This window comes from Etheostoma cragini, chromosome 5 (assembly GCF_013103735.1).
Source record: "Etheostoma cragini isolate CJK2018 chromosome 5, CSU_Ecrag_1.0, whole genome shotgun sequence".
Lineage (NCBI taxonomy): Eukaryota > Metazoa > Chordata > Actinopteri > Perciformes > Percidae > Etheostoma > Etheostoma cragini.
In genome coordinates, this window is record NC_048411.1 from 29,407,594 (window position 1) to 29,426,736 (window position 19,143).

General features: G+C 40.1%; 2 protein-coding genes and 1 long non-coding RNA gene across 3 annotated transcripts in view; 1 reads left to right on the forward strand and 2 right to left on the reverse strand.

The window, feature by feature from the left end:
- Positions 1-19,143, forward strand: part of kansl3 (KAT8 regulatory NSL complex subunit 3) — a 340,892-nt gene that overhangs the window by 247,276 nt on the left and 74,473 nt on the right. The window lies entirely within an intron of this gene.
- Positions 1-19,143, reverse strand: part of LOC117944264 (phosphatidylethanolamine-binding protein 4) — a 75,263-nt gene that overhangs the window by 10,336 nt on the left and 45,784 nt on the right. Inside the window, exons 5-6 of the mRNA XM_034870922.1 lie at positions 1,436-1,481; positions 175-291 (exon numbers count right to left, since the gene is read on the reverse strand). Of these exons, the coding sequence (XP_034726813.1) occupies positions 175-291; positions 1,436-1,481 (163 nt within the window). The remainder of the gene's footprint in view (positions 1-174; positions 292-1,435; positions 1,482-19,143) is intronic.
- The window catches only part of LOC117944289, a 15,475-nt gene continuing 1,207 nt past the window's right edge, over positions 4,876-19,143 (reverse strand). The window contains exons 2-3 of the long non-coding RNA XR_004656538.1: positions 12,617-12,621; positions 4,876-4,889 (exon numbers count right to left, since the gene is read on the reverse strand). This is a non-coding gene — a long non-coding RNA (uncharacterized LOC117944289). The remainder of the gene's footprint in view (positions 4,890-12,616; positions 12,622-19,143) is intronic.

Here is a 19,143-nt window from a genome sequence, read left to right on the forward strand (position 1 = left end):
TTTTTGATTTTTGGAAAAAGGCTGCAATGAAACAAAGAGTGAAAAATTTAAAGGGGTCTGAATACTTTCCGTACCCATTGTAACTGTTGTGTTGATCTAATAGTATATGATAGATGATCCTGCAGTGGCTAACAGGTCTGTGGACTCAAGGTGGTGGTGAGCGGCAGTGAATACCGGAGGACGACTTCTCCTGCTTGGTGAGGGACACCGGTGCGTCCGGATGCTGCTCAAACAGCATGAACTGGTAGCGGTGGAAACCAGATGTCCGTGGCGGGGTTGGACGCTGATAGTCTGCACGGAAAAACAAAGAATCACCAACAGAAGAGCTGAGATTGGTGATGTCACAAAGCAATATACTGCACATGATTATGACACTGATGCAACCAAAAAAATCTGACTTCAAAATTGTTGAAGTCCCAGTTCTTTCCATTCGTTGATGGATTATTAAATCTAGATAACAGTAGACAAAAGGCATCTATAGATCTATGAAATTGTAACCCTTACTTCCTGGTGTTCTTCAGTCACTACGGGCTACAGTTTCTATTTGGATAAATCCTCTTTGATCAACACCAACCCTGCAAACACACCCAACTTTACTCTATCACTCACTACGTTTACATGCACATGATATTCTTTTTTTTTGCAGTTATTCTGAAAAAGACAATATTTCGACTAACTGCTTACGTGCCTAATGAAAATGGCCTCCCTCTTTTAATCCTTCAACCACCTTCTTGAAGATAATTGACGAATACACAAGTTTTTGATAATATTTAAAGTTGCTTCTTTTCTTTTGGCCATGCATCTCTACCGCAGCCCTTTAAATCGGCTGGTTGGTTTGTGTCCAACAACCATAGCAACGCACAGAGCTGACTGTAAGGCGTGAACAAGCAAGAGGCCGTAAACTGTCACAAACTGTAGTAAAATCCCTGATCGAGACGCAGATTCTGAATTCCCTGTTTACATGTCCAAAGAATGCTTCTAAAACCCAGAATAGTGCCGGCATATCCAACATGTCTAAATCCAAAAATGCTAAAGCAAACAAAGGCCCTCTTCTGAATAAAACAGAAAACGCTGTTTACATGACCCGTATCACATTCGGAATATTGTTATTATTATTTGGAATAATAGTGAAATATTAGTGTGCATGTAAACGTTCTGAGTGGTTACATCTGACTCTCGGCTCTACTGTTGCTGTCGTTACTTTTATTACACTAAAACAATGGCAGGTAGGAACCAAAATTCCCTGGAGGCAAGGGGTCATAAAGGAGCAATTTGACGTTACACAAAGAAAAAAATACATATTTAAATTGTTGAGTGACATTGAAATAAAAACTAATGAAAACTAAACCAAAAATAAAGCTTATAACTTAAGATACTTGTATGTCACTAAAGTAAACCAAGATATAATATATGGTAAACTGAAAACCAAACTCACTAGTGAGGGTCGTCCCACGTATTTTTCCTTCCTTGAGTGCATTGCCCTGGTAACACAGACACAAAATGGTTAGGCAAAGAATTTGGGAGATTTATGAAGAACAGTTAGGCCATAAAGCAATAAAAATGAAAAGACAAACAATTTGACAAGAAAGAAAATACAGTGGGCCATTGCACTGCTTCCTCCAACACAACTAGGGCTGCAACTAGAGGTTATTTTCATAATTGAACAATCTGAATGATGGTTTTCTCGAAAAGGCCAACTCCCAATTTATCAAATTCCAAGGTCTTGTCTTTAAATTTCTTGTATGGTCGGAAGATATTCAGGTTAATATGACATAAAACAAAAAAACAGCAAGAAATCTCCATATCTAAGATTTGTACAACTACTCAACTTGTACACTTGCACACTTTTTGTTGTCCTGAAAACACTTGAGAACACATTTCTGCTGCTCTACATAACCAGCACCACTATGCTACCGCCTGTCTTTTTGCACATTACATAGACTGTCGACAGTTTGCATAATTGCACATTTTTAAAACAAATATTGCTGCTCTTATTTTCCTCATTGTATATATCTTCTTATTTTTACTTTTTTTTTATGTTGTTTACTTGAATGTTATGTTTGTCTGTGGACCAAATTTGTTATAAATGTCTTGTCACCGTGGGATAGAGGGAAACGCAATTTTGATTTCTTTGTATGTTTTTGACATGTGAAGAAATTGACAATAAAGCAGACTTTGACTTTGACTTTGATATCTGAGAGACTTCAAAACGTCACTTTTTGCCAGTTTGCATGGGAAATGACTAACCGTTGCAGCTCTAAACACAACATGCCACTTTTCTCTCATAGTTTTGTGATCCCACAGCCAAATATTCTGCACCCGCTTAGCTTAGTGGTCGGTCCTTGAGTTACCACACAACTAAAGAGAGGCCATTTAATTCCCAGGCCGGTTTTACTCTGAGCTGCTGTTGTGATGGTGAATTCTTACTACGTTAGACATGTATTGTCATTTCAAGGGATTTTAGCAAGCATAGATACAAAAAACAGAAATCTAGGTGATGATTAGAAAAAGACAATTATTTGTCGCTAGAAATAAAATAAAAAAAGACAGTTCCCAAGCAAATTAAACCACTAAGTGGATTTCCAGGTAGCAATATCCCATATTATTAATTGTATATTAACTTCCTGTTGCCTAGAAACGGATATCAAGTCCCCCAATGTGAAGCGTAGATCTTTTTATAAGCATTTTCAGCTGTGTGTTTGTCACGTTAAACGCCCTCATCCCCAGGAAGCGCAGTCAGGCACCTCGCACTGCAAACTGCACACAGGGATGTTTGTTTACTAGACTCGGCTGCTTTCTGCAGGACGGCTGCGTCCTCGAGTGGGAGGGAAAGAACTAAATATGTTGTCGTCTGTGAAATAGCCCGAAACCCACTCGAGGTAAGCATGGAAGTCCCCGACACAAGCATCAGATATCAGGTCTCAGCACCTATCACTGTCCTGCTTTTTCTCCACACACAGGCTCCCCCCACAGGGGGACAAGGGTACTGTGTTACTAGACAGCATGCAAGGACAAAAGACACGCAGGACAAGTGGCTTTGACCCCTCTCATCTCATTTCATCCATACAGTTTATAGTGGTATGGAAACATTAAACCACATCTCTCTTTGGGGACCTAGACTTAACCAACTTTAAATACAGCGCTTTCTTAAAATCAACTCACTTGCACCTTTTAGAAATTCTGATTTTAAACCACCAAACTTCTACCTCTAAGTAGTTGCTTTACATAATTGTATTTCTTTTTGCGTCCTAATTGTACTAGTTTGTTGGTATTGGACTCCATGTCGTTGTAAATGAGGGTCGCCCTTCAATGATCGTTCGAGTATAAATAAAAGTTGAATGTAGAGTTCATTTTTTCACATTTTGACCTCCACAATATTGACCTTTTGTATAAAAGGGATGAAAATATTACACTGTTGGAAATACAACTCAATCCTCCTATTTCAGTAATCTAATAAACAACTTAGTGTTAGTTTATATTCTTGACAAGGCAATGGGAAGATTGTGTTTTAAGTAAGTAAGTAAGTAAGTTAGTAAGTAAGTAAGTCAGTAAATAAGTAAGTAAGTAAGTAAGTAAGTATGTAAGTATGTAAGTATGTAAGTATGTAAGTAAGTATGTAAGTATGCAAGTATGTAAGTATGTAAGTTTGTAAGGAAGGCCTTTCACAGATACAAAATCATGAAGTACTTCACATTTAAAACAATTACACATTACAAGCACATTACATAAAGAAGGGACAGCAACAATACACAGCACAAAGTTAGTGAGATTAAAATCACAGCAGCAAGAGATAAATGAGACAAAATTAAAAAATATGTGGAGTTGCCGTTGGAGTTGACCATGTTACGACGACGTGGCGATTAAACTGTTACAATGCTACTGATTAGTACGCAGGGTGCGTTAAAATCAACGCCAGAATGACTAAGATATACTTTGTAATGAATCATGATTTCATAAATAAGAGCAAAGACAAAATGACAAAATATGTTCGAGATTCAAGATACTTAATTTTCATTGTGTGGAGACAATGGAAACTACGTTGGTGGCAATCACTGCAGCAGCAGCAGTAAACAAATAAATAAACAAGATAAAAACAAAAAGACACAAATGTGGAGATGCTGCTTGGAGTTGACCGTGGCTCAAGCCGATTAAAATGTTACAACTCTACTGTCAGAAGTACACAGTTTGTCTGTAAATTGACGCCAGAATGACTCAGATGTGCTTTGTAGTGAATCATGATTTTATCATTTATATATTTGACTCTTTCAGTAACAAAATGTAGCATCAACAAAGCATGTGTCCTCTATTGTGCCTCCTCTCATCTTTAATCCTGTGACTGCTGTTTAGGAGGTTTAGCAGTATTACAGTGCAGAGCACTCGTGTTTAAACAGCCTGCTAAAAATCTGAAGATTAGTTTCAACTGTGAGTATCTTCATCCACTGATCAGCGAGGAAAAAAAAGAAGCTTTATTTAGAAATAGCAAGAGTCCTGCAGCCTGCAGGATCCAAACCCATTGCCATAGCAACAGGTAGTCAACATTCGAGCGTGCAACATCTTCCCACATCTCAATGCTCGGCTCTCGCTCCCTCTCCGTTGCACCCTCTGCCCTTTTAATTTCATTACAATGCATGGAGTGAAAACAATAGCAAATTAATGCAAAATTGAAATTCAGCCAAATAATAAAAGACAAGTCAATCACACTGCAGAACGCACACAGAACCGCACAGGTTAAAAATCACAAGATATCAAAAGAATCTAAAGAAATACTGTGTTTTGTGGCCGCAGTGGTCTATCTGTTCCAGAGCAGAGCGGGTGGTTGGGCTGAGGCCGCTGACTCCTGATGTTCACTGGGGAGTGACGGACTGGCTCACACTAATCTACAGGACCTTCTCACATGGTGGGCGTCCTCCCCCAGGGACCCTGCCGTGGGGGCGGGACTCAGGGCGTGGACAGTTCCGACAACTAGATGATTGACAGCTGCTTTCTGTGTTAATTGTGCGTTAAGAAAGGTTCAGCTGAAAGTATGGGTTTCAATGAGTGTGTCGTTTTGATCTTGCAAAGTTTTTAATAGGGGTTGCTACTAACGATTATTTTCCTTTCTCATCTAATAAGTGTCGGAAAAAATGGAGTCAAATGTGGATCAGTGTTCCACAAAGACCAAGATCACGTTCTCAAATGTCTTGTTTTGCCCGCAACTCAAAGATATTCAGTTTACTGTTTACATTTTCACCATAAAAAAAATGACTTAATCCGGTTAATTATCAAAATTGTTAGCGACTGATTCAATAGTTGATGACTATTTGATTAATCTTGGCAGCTCTAGTTTATGATACATGTTGTACAACTGACTTTGTGGACATAAGATAAAATGCAACAGCGCATCCTGAAAATTGAAATGATGACGCCGATGATTCAAGTGATTCAAGATGATTAAAATTACAAATGCAAATGCAAAGTGTTGCTTGAGCGGTTGGAATTCACTGTAGTTTGACATAATTAAATTCACCTAATGCCTCTCATCCCTGCATGAATGATTTTCTTGTCAACCTCACCGGTGAAAAATCTGGGAATGATGATGTCATAAATTAGGGATGATAATGTGATTACAAGGCTCGCACAACGTCTGCTGCACCCGACCGATTAGCTGGTGAACAAGTTGTGTCAACTGCAGTGTTGCAGCATTGGAGGACAGACGGCATGGCTGCTTTGCGCCACGGAAGGTTTTTCATTTAGAAAATCCATTCGAGTTTGGTTAGGAGGAATCAAAAGCTGCATGGCGCATTGGTGAAGTTAATCTTTGATCAATGATATCCTCCGATAGGATGATGCTCTGAGGATCAGGGTTAGAAAAGTCAAAAGCGTTGAGACTTTGCACCTCAAACACAGTAAAGCTCCTCAATAAAAACAAGAACTGTACACACTTTATATAGTAAGGATAACTATCTCAGTATTATATACTACGACAATGTGCTTTTGTCTTGATTCGATTTTTTCACAATACATAGGTGCCAGTTTGATCGGTGTTTTTATAATTAGTTGATTTTCATTTATTGCGATTCCAGAAGAGTTGCGATTCAATGGGATTGAATATTGCTTTTCCTTCTTTAACAAAAACAGAAGTTAAAGAATACACTTCTAGATCTAATTGTTTTCTAAGAATGCACATCACATATCGTCTTACTTTTATTTTATTTGTAAAGGACATTACATGGATTTTCCGTACAAGAAGAACATGGTGTTTTCTGAAAATTAAACCATATAAACCTATTCAGTATAACCTCTAAATACAAGTATGAACCTGAAAATGAGCATAATATAATAATAATATGGTCTATAAGAGATAAAGAACCAGCTGGAGAGAAAATGTCACCTGAATACGAGAAGGCCTGTTATTGTGTAAAGCTTCGTTTCAGTCTGCTGCTTCCTCTTGTCCACTTGCTTCTTTTAGTTCTCCTGCTGCTGCTCTTGTCTTTACCTGTATGTCCTACTGCTTGTGCATGCTACTCTTGTTATGTTGTTGTAATGTCCGATGCTTGTGTGCTCGACTGTGCGTCACTCATGTCACTTTTGTTGTCACATGTAATGCTTGTTATGATTGTATGCAAGTAGTGGATGTGTTGGAAATGTTCAGATGTGTGCTGCTGTCTTTTTAACTTTTGACATTTCTCTTTTAGCCCCTCAAGAAGCTTTGCGTTTCGCCAGGCCGTCATTGTAAATAAGAATGTGTTCTTAATTGAAAAAACAGAAAAACAACGTTTAAGTTGTTATTTCATTCATTCATTAATAAATAAATAAAATAAATCCAGACAGTACCATTGGCTAAGATGTTGTTCTGTGATATATTTGTGGCAGCAGGGAGGGCAGTGAGTAGGGACACCCCCGGTTAAATCTGAGTTCAAGACTCTGCAACAGAAAATGTGGTCTGGTAAATGGCCCATGAAGAAGAACAGAGTCCTTACAAGCTGTTGCACAGCTAAACCCACATCTCTGGTCTACCTGGGGAGGAAAATCAGGGCAATAATTGTGGATTTGAATATATAAAAACACCACACGAAGAATTGATTAATAAATAAAAACCCCGGGGAGAGAGAGCAGTAGTTACCATATAAAATAAATTATAAATTAATGGGGTTAAGCACTTTGTGTGGATGACACGGATTTAAGAATCAATCAGTCAATGAATATCAAGGTTAAAGAAACAATTTTCACTTTAAGTTACATTTAAGTACTTCATTTTTCTCTCTGCTCTGTTCAAATGTGAGAACCAGTCACCAGACCAAAGTGAGTTAGTCCAGCTGCGTGTTCCGGACACATCGTCCTGCCTCTCCCGGTTGTTCCTCGTGGCCCAGCTTGCCTTCATGTTTTACTGACTGCATTTCACATTCTGACTCAGACAAAAGCAGAAAGGATCCTGAACAACCTACACATTATGAGCAATGAATAATTCTGAAATAACGGTGGAAAAAGCAATGCAGCAGAGCTTTTTTTCCTGTGGGTCACGTAATAGCCTGACACTGCAAGCACCAACAACTCTCGCTGTGTGTTCTACGTGAAGAACAACCAAGGCTGACCCAGACCAACTCATTTATCACAATCTACACCATGAATCGGAAGTAGTTCAGAGTTTACAGTGGTTTTATTACAATCATGAAGATGTTGGAAGTGATTACTAATGGGAGTAGAGAAGTCAAGGACTATTCTACATTCAAACATATTTTTATGTACAAATAAACATTTGCATATGAAAAATGTATTGTGTGTAAAATATATTCGTATGTCATGAAAATAAGCCCAGCAGAACTGCAGTATTTTTTGCCCTTGCGCACTCGCCTGGGCCTAGGCCGCTGCTCCCAAAACTCTCAGCTCCCTGTCTTATTGAGCCGGATAGGAAGAGAATTCACAACAAACGAATGGGTATGTTGATGACGTGTTTTCATGCAGCTTGTGCTACCACAAGTAAACAAACAAGGGTGAAGAAGATGCCGAACAGAGGCCAAACGGAAATGATTAAGTGGATAGACGAAGAGATTCCGGTACTTCTGTTGTTCCAGACCAACGCCAAAGTTGCCAAACAGACCCAGTGAACAGCAAGAGACTTGGTTGTTTATGACCAAGTTACAAACTGGATTACAACTGAATGCGGTGTAATTTGCTCCGTGCCCTGCCTCCTGCACACTCCAGAGAGAGAGGAAAAGAGGTCCAAAGGGACTGTATGTAGTCTCAGTCCTTTGCAGCGGCCCGGGTTTAAATCCAACCTGCACTTCACTGTGTGTCATCCCCTCTGTTTCTCTCCCCACATTCCTGTGTATGTACTGTCACTATATAATAAAATGGAAAAGCCCCAAAAAATATTCTTTGAGAAAGATTACGGCGGCGTGTTGAGCGGGAGGCCCCTGATTTGCATAAAGGCAGCATGGTGGCCCAATGATGGTTAGCACTGTGGCCTCACAGTGAGAAAGGACCGGGTTTGAACCCTGGGTGTCCCGGGCCTTTCTGTGTGGAGTTTGCATGTTCTCCCCGTGTCTGCCCGGGTTTTTCTCCCGGGGCTACGGTTCCCCCCCCCACTAAAAACAGGTTACCCTCCCTCTCTACCAAGCTGAAGTGTGGTGAGTGTCTGGCGTCGCACCAGGTTTTAGCACCCCCCGAAGCGCTTTGAGTGCCTGTGATAAAGCGCTATGTAAATGTAATGATTAGTATTATCAATCTATCTAATTTCTAATAAAGCAGCCTGGAGCTTAACTTTATAGAAATGGGGAACGGGCGACTTGACACCCCGCTTCTCGAAAGTCGCCGCAACAAATAGGAAGCGTGGACACGTACCAACAGAGGACAAGATGAGCAGTGTGTTTGTATAACGTGTCTGCATAACTTCCGATGGGAATCCTCTGACAAGAGGTAGGAGTCCGCAAGGAGGTACTGAGTAGGTGCAGGGGTGCGGTTTCACCAGGAATACCCACTTGCCCAACAATCCTTCTCCTTCTCTGTGTGGGTGAGTGCTTCCCTTTGTCATGTTACTCATGCACCTCCTTGTATATATACACACCACTTCCCTCCCCCTCTGCACACCCTGTAAACCCACACCTACGACAATCAGCACCCACGTTCCTTCTAATGCAGTTTTGAGAGCATCATTCTCCCTTTTACTTGCAGTCAGGCTAACAGACGGGGAGAGAGAGCATGACAGATGGTGTTCACAGCTCTATTTCTGAGGCTGGACTTGTACCGCCACAGCCTCAGCCCTCCCCCCTCCTTGCCTATTCCACTCCAGCCAAGTGCTTATGACTGCCTCTTCATCTTCGCCTCAGTAATCAACCCATTCATTTGCAGCGCTATTGTGAATTAAAAGTATGTGTCTCACAAGGAACTTTACAATTTACAGGTTAAACAGTTTATTCTCCGAGAGAACATCAGACAGAATCACATCACCGTTTCACTAGGAGACTTAGATATCTTGAGGAAGAAAATACATTGAATTTCAGTTGCTAACGACTTCATATTTTCAGTGTAATCTGCCACCTGTGAATTTAAAGTGAGTGGGGGAACTGATTCTCTATTAAAGGAGAATTCCTGACAATTTTTATGTTAATCTTGATCTCTATTAATATGCGAGTACTTTTGATTGAAAAAAAACGACCTGAATCGGTGCAGGCAACACGGAGCTGCAACACCTACGTGTACAAGCTTCCAATGACCTAAAATGGCAGTAAACGGGGCAAGTTTTAGAGAGCCTTTATGCCTCTTAACAGACACAAAATGCAAATAATATGTTCGTACAACATGAACAGGGCCCTTACATAACATAATGATGCATTTTCAACTCAGATATTGATTCAAGTCTCCTACCCTTGTTCTTGTTCTTGCAAGTGGGTAGCTTGCTTGCCTGGTTAGTTGCTAGTGTTAGCTGTTAGCTGCTACCTGTTAGCTGCTACTGATAAGTGTGTACAGTCAGGCTTTTGTGAAAATCATAAAGCAGCAGTTCCGTGTGTTTTTGTAGCTCATCTATTTTGTGTGTGATGGATCTATCTGTTGTTGGTGAGTAGGAGGCCTGGCAGTGTCGATCTGTGTGGTAGTTTCCTTAGCCGGGCAGGCAGCCTTCGTCCTTGCCAGGCTTTTGTGAAAATCATATATCATATTCATCATGAAGATCATAAATCATGAAGATAGCAGCAGCAGTTCTGTTTAATTGAGAACTGTAGTGGTTATGACAATATCAGATGCTAACAGCTAGCTCTAGCAGCTAACCAGGCAAGCAAGCTATCCACCGGCAAGATCAAGACAGGGTAGGTGAATTAAAACTATATTTGAGTTGAAAACGCATCTTGATGTTACGTAAGGGTTCTGTTCATGTTGTACAGACGTATTAATTACATTGGGTATCTGCTAAGAGGCACAGAGGCTCTCTAAAACTTGCTCATAATAATAGCTCAGTGGAAGCTTGTACACGTAGGTGCAGCTGCTCCGTGTTGCCTTCACTGATTCAGGTCGGGGTATTTTCAATTGAAAGTACTCGCATATTCATAGAGATTAAGATTAACATAAAAATTTGCTGGAATTCTTCTTTAAAATGAGTGTAAAGAAACCAGCACCATCACCTTACTTTTGAGTTTACTAAAGATTAGGGATGGTACGAAATATTGACTCGGCAATATATCGTTGTCCTTCTTTTTGCGATATGATTATGGATACACAGGTGCCAAATATGGATATTTTAACAAGGCGCTCTGAATAGCTTTCCCTGCTCTAAGCGCTGCTGCTCCTTGAGATGGTGATCAACACATAAATGAGATAATAGATGGATAAGATGATAGATAGATAAAACAAGAGACTGGACTTTAATTAAAATCATAAACCGACAGGTATAGACACTATAAAGAATGAGGGAAACTTGAACATAAGTTAAAGCTTTAGTGCATAACTTTTTAACCTCTGTTACATTCAAGCCGTTGCCAAATGAGTTGCTACAAAGCTAATTAAGACAATCAGCTCCACACAACTCTCTCTCTGTGTTTCTCAGTATGATTATGTTCAGAAGATTGTGGCGTCCGGGGAAACTTAAGAGAAGATAATTACCTCCTCTGAAGAGTCTGAAGAATCATGTTTTTTAATCCTCCTTGGCTACTAGCAACTGCATTGATGAGGACACTATAGCTTTGACAAGCCAAAGGTAAATTCGGTAAATTTGGTAAATTCAGACAATTACATCACTTTACTGTAATGCAGCCTTTAAAACCAGGAAAACCATATTACATTATCCAAAATTTAAGACAACATCTAGCCTCATATTTCAATATAACATCGACATATTGTCCAGCCCTAGCACAAATGCTCTCCGGTGGTGGTCTATGACTTTCACTCAGAGGCTACAGGGGACCTCAGTGGACTACCCTGCATGGACACATACTTCCTAGAGTTACTTTTTGCTTGCTGACTTCTAATACCATAAACAACAGTCCACATGTTCATCTATGAAATTCACTGAGGAAAGGGGCATCAAACCATTATATATGGCTTTGTAACTGAGGCAAAAAGCTGTGAAGAGAATGAACCTGGTGCTGAAGAACGGCATCAAAGCTCAGCTAACAGATGGCTTCATCTTTTATAGCAACGCATTCAAACCCGAGCCACATAGCCTTCGGACGGGCGCTCTTCAAAGGCTGGTATGTGGCCTATGCAGGTCACCTGCTATCTTCCACAAGACGGCACACAAACAGACCTTAGCAAAGTCCAATGCTGCGAAATGGGAGTAATTTCAGTAATAATAAGCAGTAATAATGTTCATTTATTGCAGACGACCTCTACTTTCCGGGTTGAGCAGCTGGTAGCTGTGTATGGAAGCATTTATAGCATGTACAAAGTATGTTTTATTCATTCTTTGCAAAGTATAAGCAGTGGTGTAGCTCCCCCAACTCCAGCCTCCCATCAAAATAGGGAAAAAAAAAAAAATCAACAATGACTCAAATTTAATTAAACAAGAAGATCCGACCAGCCAATCTGATTGGTGAGCTAATCATTTAGAACGTGGTCAAATCAGCACGACAGGACACCAGCCTCATCACTTAAAATATGAATCCGCCTTTTCCATTTCAGCATTACAGAGTTGAAGAGCTGTTTTTGAAACAATTTTATTAAAATGTAGATAAATCAGGAACCACAGAAACTTAACATATTTATATAAAGTGATTGATCGGATTAAACGACTACATTTTTCAGCAGATATTTACTTTGTTACAACAAGAGTGCGCATGCAAAGCAGTTCTGTGTCTATATATGTGGAATTTATTCAGTTGAAGCTAGTATTAGGGACTAGAAATCATCTTTATGTTTTTCATATTGAGAATTTCAAACTGCCCCCCAATATCAAAACAGTTTGATTATAACTTTTATTTTGTTGAAACCTCAATATACACTACATCCGGGGTCTTCAAAGGTTTTAGGCCAAGGCTGGGCTATAGTCAAGACCACCTTAGTCGAGTCCAAGACAAGTCCAAGACCAGGACTAGTCGAGTCCAAGTCAAGGCCGAATCAAAAGAGGTTTAAATCCGAGTTAAGACCGAGTCCAGGACAGAAAAAAAGGTCTTATGCATGACAGTATCAAGACAATCATTTTGGGTTTCACTTTCCCTCCAATATTATCATCAACATAATAAAGACCCCTGGACTTGGTCAAGACCAAAAGCCCTGGACAAGGACAAGTTCCAGTCCAAATACTAGCGAGTCCAAGACATGTCCGAGACCATAGAAAAGCGGTCTTGAGTACTACAGCCCAGGGCCAAGGACCCCTAAGTTGAAAGAGAGACCGATTAGGGACCCCTTACTACATGTATTGTATAACATTGAGTTGCAAAGTAAACTGGGCCGGATATATGAAAATGAAAGGATATTATTTAGACATTATGTTTAAGCGTTAAGCAAACCCTAAACTTAACTGTATCGCTACCATAGTGGCTACCATAGTAAGCTTATCTTCAATGTGTAAATTAAATGTTTTTTCCCCAAATATTAACCATCAAACATTGGTATTAATATGTTGGGTTCATATTAATGTATATTTTTTAGACATTCTGAAAAAAGAAATCATTTTTTAACGTAATTTGGCGGCCCAAACTCTGAGGACCCCCGATGGGTCATGGACCCCCTGTTGAGTATCTCTACACGAAAGGGTGGGATTTAACTGCATCACCCCCTCCCGTCTAATATGGCCTAATTAATTACATCAGTTAACACATCCAATACATTTTACTGTAGGCTACTGGTTACATTACCACCCAGATGTGTTAATCTGCAGCTAGATTCACATTTTTATAAAGAATAAAACTGATAATATTGACACCTATTTTTTTTTTTTTAAACAGCCTAATCTTATTTTTTCTGGAGGCTCCAGTAACGGTAAATGAGTCTCTGTTGTGAAAGAGCCTAATGGGCTTTGAATCTGGGTTGATTGGTAGGTAGAGCGACCTAATGGTGATCAGCTGAGCGGGATGGATTGGCCTTGGCAGGACAGGGTGAAAGCCACTGGGGGAGTCACCCATGATCTGCTTCACTGCATTAACAAATTAACCCACTTAACAATAGCCTGCTGGACTAATGGCTTTAGTAAAGAAGCTCATTTGGCTTTGGTAATGAACTGAGTTGGAAACATAAACAGTCCAGTTATTAAGTGAACTCCAGCCATCACTGACATCCCCCGACACACTGCGATGCACCAAACCAGCGCTGCACTGGGCGTGCTCATTAGTAGGAAAGCATACTATTACTCAAATCTCTGATTTAAGAAACTAGTAGCCACCCAAACTCATTATCACATTCATCTATCCATCTATCTAATTTGCATAAATTACAAATCTGCCTTAACAAAGTGGCCTTGCTGGGTTGGTCATCTCATTCTCACAGAGCAGATTGGGCCCAACAGGGCAGAGTAAAGGCCACAAGGAGAGCGTTTAAGTAAAATAATGTAATCCAACACGGGTGCTGCTTCAGGGCTCTTCCAAGCTCCTGTGTGTGTGAGAGTATCAAGGCAATAATAGATATAGTGAATTATTAATTTGTTTTTATTTGATTGACATTTCAATTTCATCTAAGTTTAGTTTTTAGATTGCGTGTTTGCTAGATTTAGTTTATTTTCAGTTCTTCTTAAAAGGTTTAGTTTTACTTTTTATATATATTAAAACATATACTTATATATCCATCCATCCATCTTTATCTGCTTATCCGGTATCGGCTCACGGGGGCAGCTGCTCCAGTAGGGGACCCCAAACTTTCCTTTGCCGAGCCACATCAACCATAACATATAATAGTTAGTTTGTTTTGTTAGGGCCAGGCAGAGATGGGGACTCGAGTTTGAGACTTGAGTCCCCCTTATATCGCACAGACCGGGACTTCAGACTTAACTCAGAGTCAAGGTGCAGGACTTTACAATCTTTATTTTTAGGAAACATCTTATAAGCTGAGTTTTATTCATCATAACCTATAACCTATGTATGTAACACGTGACGTGTCTGCTACGCAAGGCCACACAAGCTTTGGCTTTGAATTTATTTATTATATCATTTCTTTTTCGATTCCTCTATGTCTGGCACGTATTGCTGACTTGAAAATAAAGATGACTTGACTTGCTTTAAAAATTTTATACAACAAGGCCCAAACAAAAGAAATGCAAAACATGTGGTATCAAGATGAAGGATTCGGGTTCAACCACAATTCACTTTATCAGGCACCTGAAAACGCACCCTGATACGTTAGCAAGCATGTGCACAAGGGTTGTGCACTTGATGTGCAAAAACATCTACAAAACTTCTACAAGTGTATGCACTATACAGGATTAACCCTATTCTGCTTTGTTGACATGAATTGACAGGACCAACAGCAAAGAGCCACCAACAAACAGTCTTTAAACAAAGCATCAGGCTGTCTTTGAGATTTCACATGAACAACGGTTAAAGTTCCTCAGGCTACAGAAGAATACCATAACTCCTCCGTTACATTAGGCCTTAGCGACGCACCCCAAGCTTCCACCCTTAACAAACAGCCATGTATAAAGGTTCCTCCAGTCTCTCCGCTGCTGGCTGTTCCAGTTTAACGGGAGAGAGGAGCAAGAAGGGGTTAGGATCGTGAACGGCCTCTAACGAGCTGTTACCACCGTCATCTTCATCCTGAGAGGCCATTATTTCTTCAGCTTCTTCTTGCGTCGTCACCCCGGCGGGTGGTGAGCTAACAGGGCTCGAAGCAGGTGCATTGGTTGTGGTATTAACGCCCTCGCTACACAATTTCTTAGTAAAATCAAAATTAATTAAACTGTTAATTCAATAGTTTTCTGTTTTCCATTGTTATATGATACCAATCGCAGAATGGACTTTGCGGGCAGATTAATAGTCTCCAACGTTTATAGTTTTTCTTTTCTTTGAGTTAACATGTACTAAATGTGACGAGTGGACTTGATGCTCATGACAAGTATAGCATGTATGGTTATCTTTTATTAAAGTGAATTAGGTTTAAATCGCCGCCATGCATGAATGAATGAAATTTTAGCAATTTTACACATAATAATCCACGATGGTCAAATTACATAAAAACTTAAATTGCACGTCAAAATGAACCATTGTCAATATTTTTTGAGGACCCCCCCCCCCCCAAAATTTCACAAATCAAGTTTTCGGGGGAGCCCATCTCTTTTTAAGGGAAGCCAAGCTCCCCCTAGCTCCCCCGTAGTTCGCACCCTGCTCCTTTTCTTCCCACATAGTTTCAGTTAAGTTCATTTTTTTAAGGTTTTAGTTTTTTTTAGTTTCAGTTGACTAAAAATATTTCTCACTGCCCTTTTGCGTTTAAGTACTCCGTAATAACTCTGGTGCTGAGGTGCTGATGAGTCTGTACTTGAGCACTGTTGAGGGAAGCCCGAGCCTGAGTTCCCAAGGTAACAGTGGTTTTGAGTGGGGGCTGGCTGACTCATTTGAAGGGAATCCTGGAACCTGAACAAGGCTGCCCACTCGCCACACCCCCCCCCCCCGCTTCATCAGCACAACAAGCAAACAAGGCGCTGACATGTCCCCATATAGGGCTTCCCACTGACGGGGGTGGCACTGGAAAATCCCAGCCTGAGCTCGCCTACAAGTAGAAGACACACAAGAACACGAGGCCTCGCTGCTCCATGGCTACCACAGAAATCCATGGAGATAGAAAATGAACAGGTTAAATTAGAGCTATATGCATACTAGGGCTGCAACTAACGGTTATGTTTTTATTGTTGATTATTGTGTTGATTATTTTCTTGATTAATCGTTTAGTTGTTTGTTTGGGAGATAGTTGGTGTTTGTAGGGAGTTGGGTTGCGAACCAGAGGGTCGCTGGTTCAAGTCCCCATACGGACCAAAGTATGGTGGTGGACTGGTAGCTGGAGAGGTTCCAGTTCACTCCCTGGGCACTGCCAATGTGCTCTTGAGCCAGGCACTGAACACCCAACTTCTTAGGGCACCTTTCCATGAGCAGCCTCCCCCACACTAACATCTCTCCATTAGTGCATGTATAGGTACTGAGCCTGTATGTGTAGTTCAGGCCTGTGTGTGTGTAATGTGTGTAATAACAACAGAGTGTAAATTGTAATTTCCCCTTGCGGGATTATTAAAGTCTACATTAATATTATAATTACTATTATTGTTTGGACTATAAAATGGGGGAAAATGTCAATCAGTGTTTTCCAAAAGCCCGAAATGACATCCTCAAATGTCTTGTTTTCTCAAAGATACTCAGATCTGTCATAACGGGCTGAAAGAAACCAGAAAATATTCCCATTTAAGAATTTGGAACTGGATAACTCTTTCCTTTTTTTCTCTTGGAAAATGACTCAAACCAATTAATCGATTATCAAAAATAGTTGACGATAAATGTAACAGTTGACAACTCATCTATTCATCTTTGCAGCTCCAATGCCTACAACTACAGCCAGGCACTTGCTGGATTTTGATTAACACATGAGAGGACGGGGAAACGTAAGGGGGTGGGAGAGGTAGATTAAGCTTATTAAAAAACAGTCAATGGCACAGAATTAAAACAGTGCGGTACGGTGACACAAAATAAATGAGTATTGAAACCTTGTGGGCCTGGGCATGGAGGAGGAATGAAGAGAAGTGAGAGGAAGAGGCGGAGGACGAAGGAGGAGTAGGTGGACAAGAGAAAGAAATTTTAGCCCACACATTTTATCTAATTATTAAGAAATTAAAAGAGATCAACAGGCGTGTAATTGACCACTTAATTAGTTTGAGGTGAGTCTATTCTTTTGACTTTGGGAGAACGGTGGAAGAACTAGACGGGGACATTTTGGTGAAATACTTTGCCTTTTCCAATGATTATTAAGCTAATAAACATCATTTGTTTCCACACAGATACGGCGTAGTTTTCTAAATGTATAGTAACTCTTTGATGTACTGTTAATCCCAAACTGTGCTATTCATAGAAAACAAAGGTAACATACCATTTGAAAACTGAACAATAATTTAAAAAAGCCTTACAATCTGGTCCTCAAACAAAAACTGTACATGTAGTTAGTAATCCCGGCTGTTAAGAGTAGCCATTTGATATGCTTCTGTCCGCGGGTATATCTGTTGATAACTCCACAGTTCATTCAGTGTCTTTAGTCATTAACAACTGAGAGCTGGTACAAAGGGATTTAAGAGGCAGCATTACTGTTTTGAATCACTGGATGTTTAATTCTTCTATTATAATTGAGGTAGGAGCGAGACAGAGGTTATGGTAACTGCTGGAAACCTGTCCCACTTCACAGAAAGGTTAATGAACCTTACAAGTCCTATGGGAGCTGGAGTATGCTGTTAATTTGACAAACGTGGGAAATAAATGCTTTTATGCTTTTATTGACGGTGACCAATAGCGGCCTTTGGTGAAATGAAAGGTTTTAGTCTTTTGGGTGCTTTGCTATGAGGCAAAACAATAATGTGGAATGCATTTGTTGGAAGAAACTAAGTACATAATTGTTTGAATAGCAATTTCAGGCCAAAAAGCATCTTCATTATTAATTCCTACTTTTTTGGGGAACATATACTGCACAAAATGTACAGTAACCTAATTCACGTTATGAAACATCTGCCTTTATTCTGCATACATTTGTGGCAATGAAGGAAAAAAAAAAGAAGAAGAAAGTGTGTTTTAAAATCTACATATTTTCACAATCCATTTTATGCACTGTTGGTCTGGGTTGCATTTTAACGGGGCAACAAGGGTATAACACACCGACAGCTGGAGAGGAACGTGTGCAACTGTGTCGGCGCTAACCTGAATTGGTCTGTGGGTTAGAGGGAATCATCACGAAAGGTGGCTGTGATGCATCTGAACAGGACAGAGTTGTATGATGTGTGCGTGATTAAGAGATTAAATGGATAATCTCCTTTCAATTCAAAGAGCCTGGCGGAGGCAGGGATCTGGTTTCACAAAGATAGACTTTCACCGTAGCTTCAATTTAACCAACTGTTCAGATACACATCCAAGTTCATCAGTTTATGACAATCTTAGGTGAAAGAAATGTTCTCTATGTGGGTGATTACAATTTCCTTTCCAAGTATCTTCAACAACTCTTTGTAATTGAGGCAGAAGTTTAAAGTTTAAATCCATTTTATTTAAAGGTATAGTGTCGTAGTGGCGACCTGAGCTGAGAATAGAGTCACGCTCCTTCTGTGTGTGTTGGAACACATAACACACACGTTATTTGGACGTGAATAAACGTCGATATTTCACGTATTTGGGAGCCGTCTGTAAGAGCCGTAGGGGCCAATCATAATTTTCTGCTTCTTGATACTTCTACTCCACTGAATAACAATTTAAATGGGAGTATTTTGACATTGTGGTATTGCTACTTGAAGAAGAAGAAGAAGATGTGAATACTTCTGCCACCCGTTTTTAGGCAACTCGCCGATCAGAAAACTCCATAGTTCAGTTTAAAAGACATGGTTGAATGAAACCTACGTGGGCAATAGCGCCAGTCAAACTCAAACACGTTCTTCTTTTCAGAAGGTTACATACACATGGTTTGAACAAACCTTTACCTGTCCTTTGACTTTCCTCCAGCGTTGCCAAGTCTGCTTATTCTAAGCGACTTTGGGCTTGTTTTTTTGTAAAGTCGCTTACAAATATTGGTTGTCGCGGG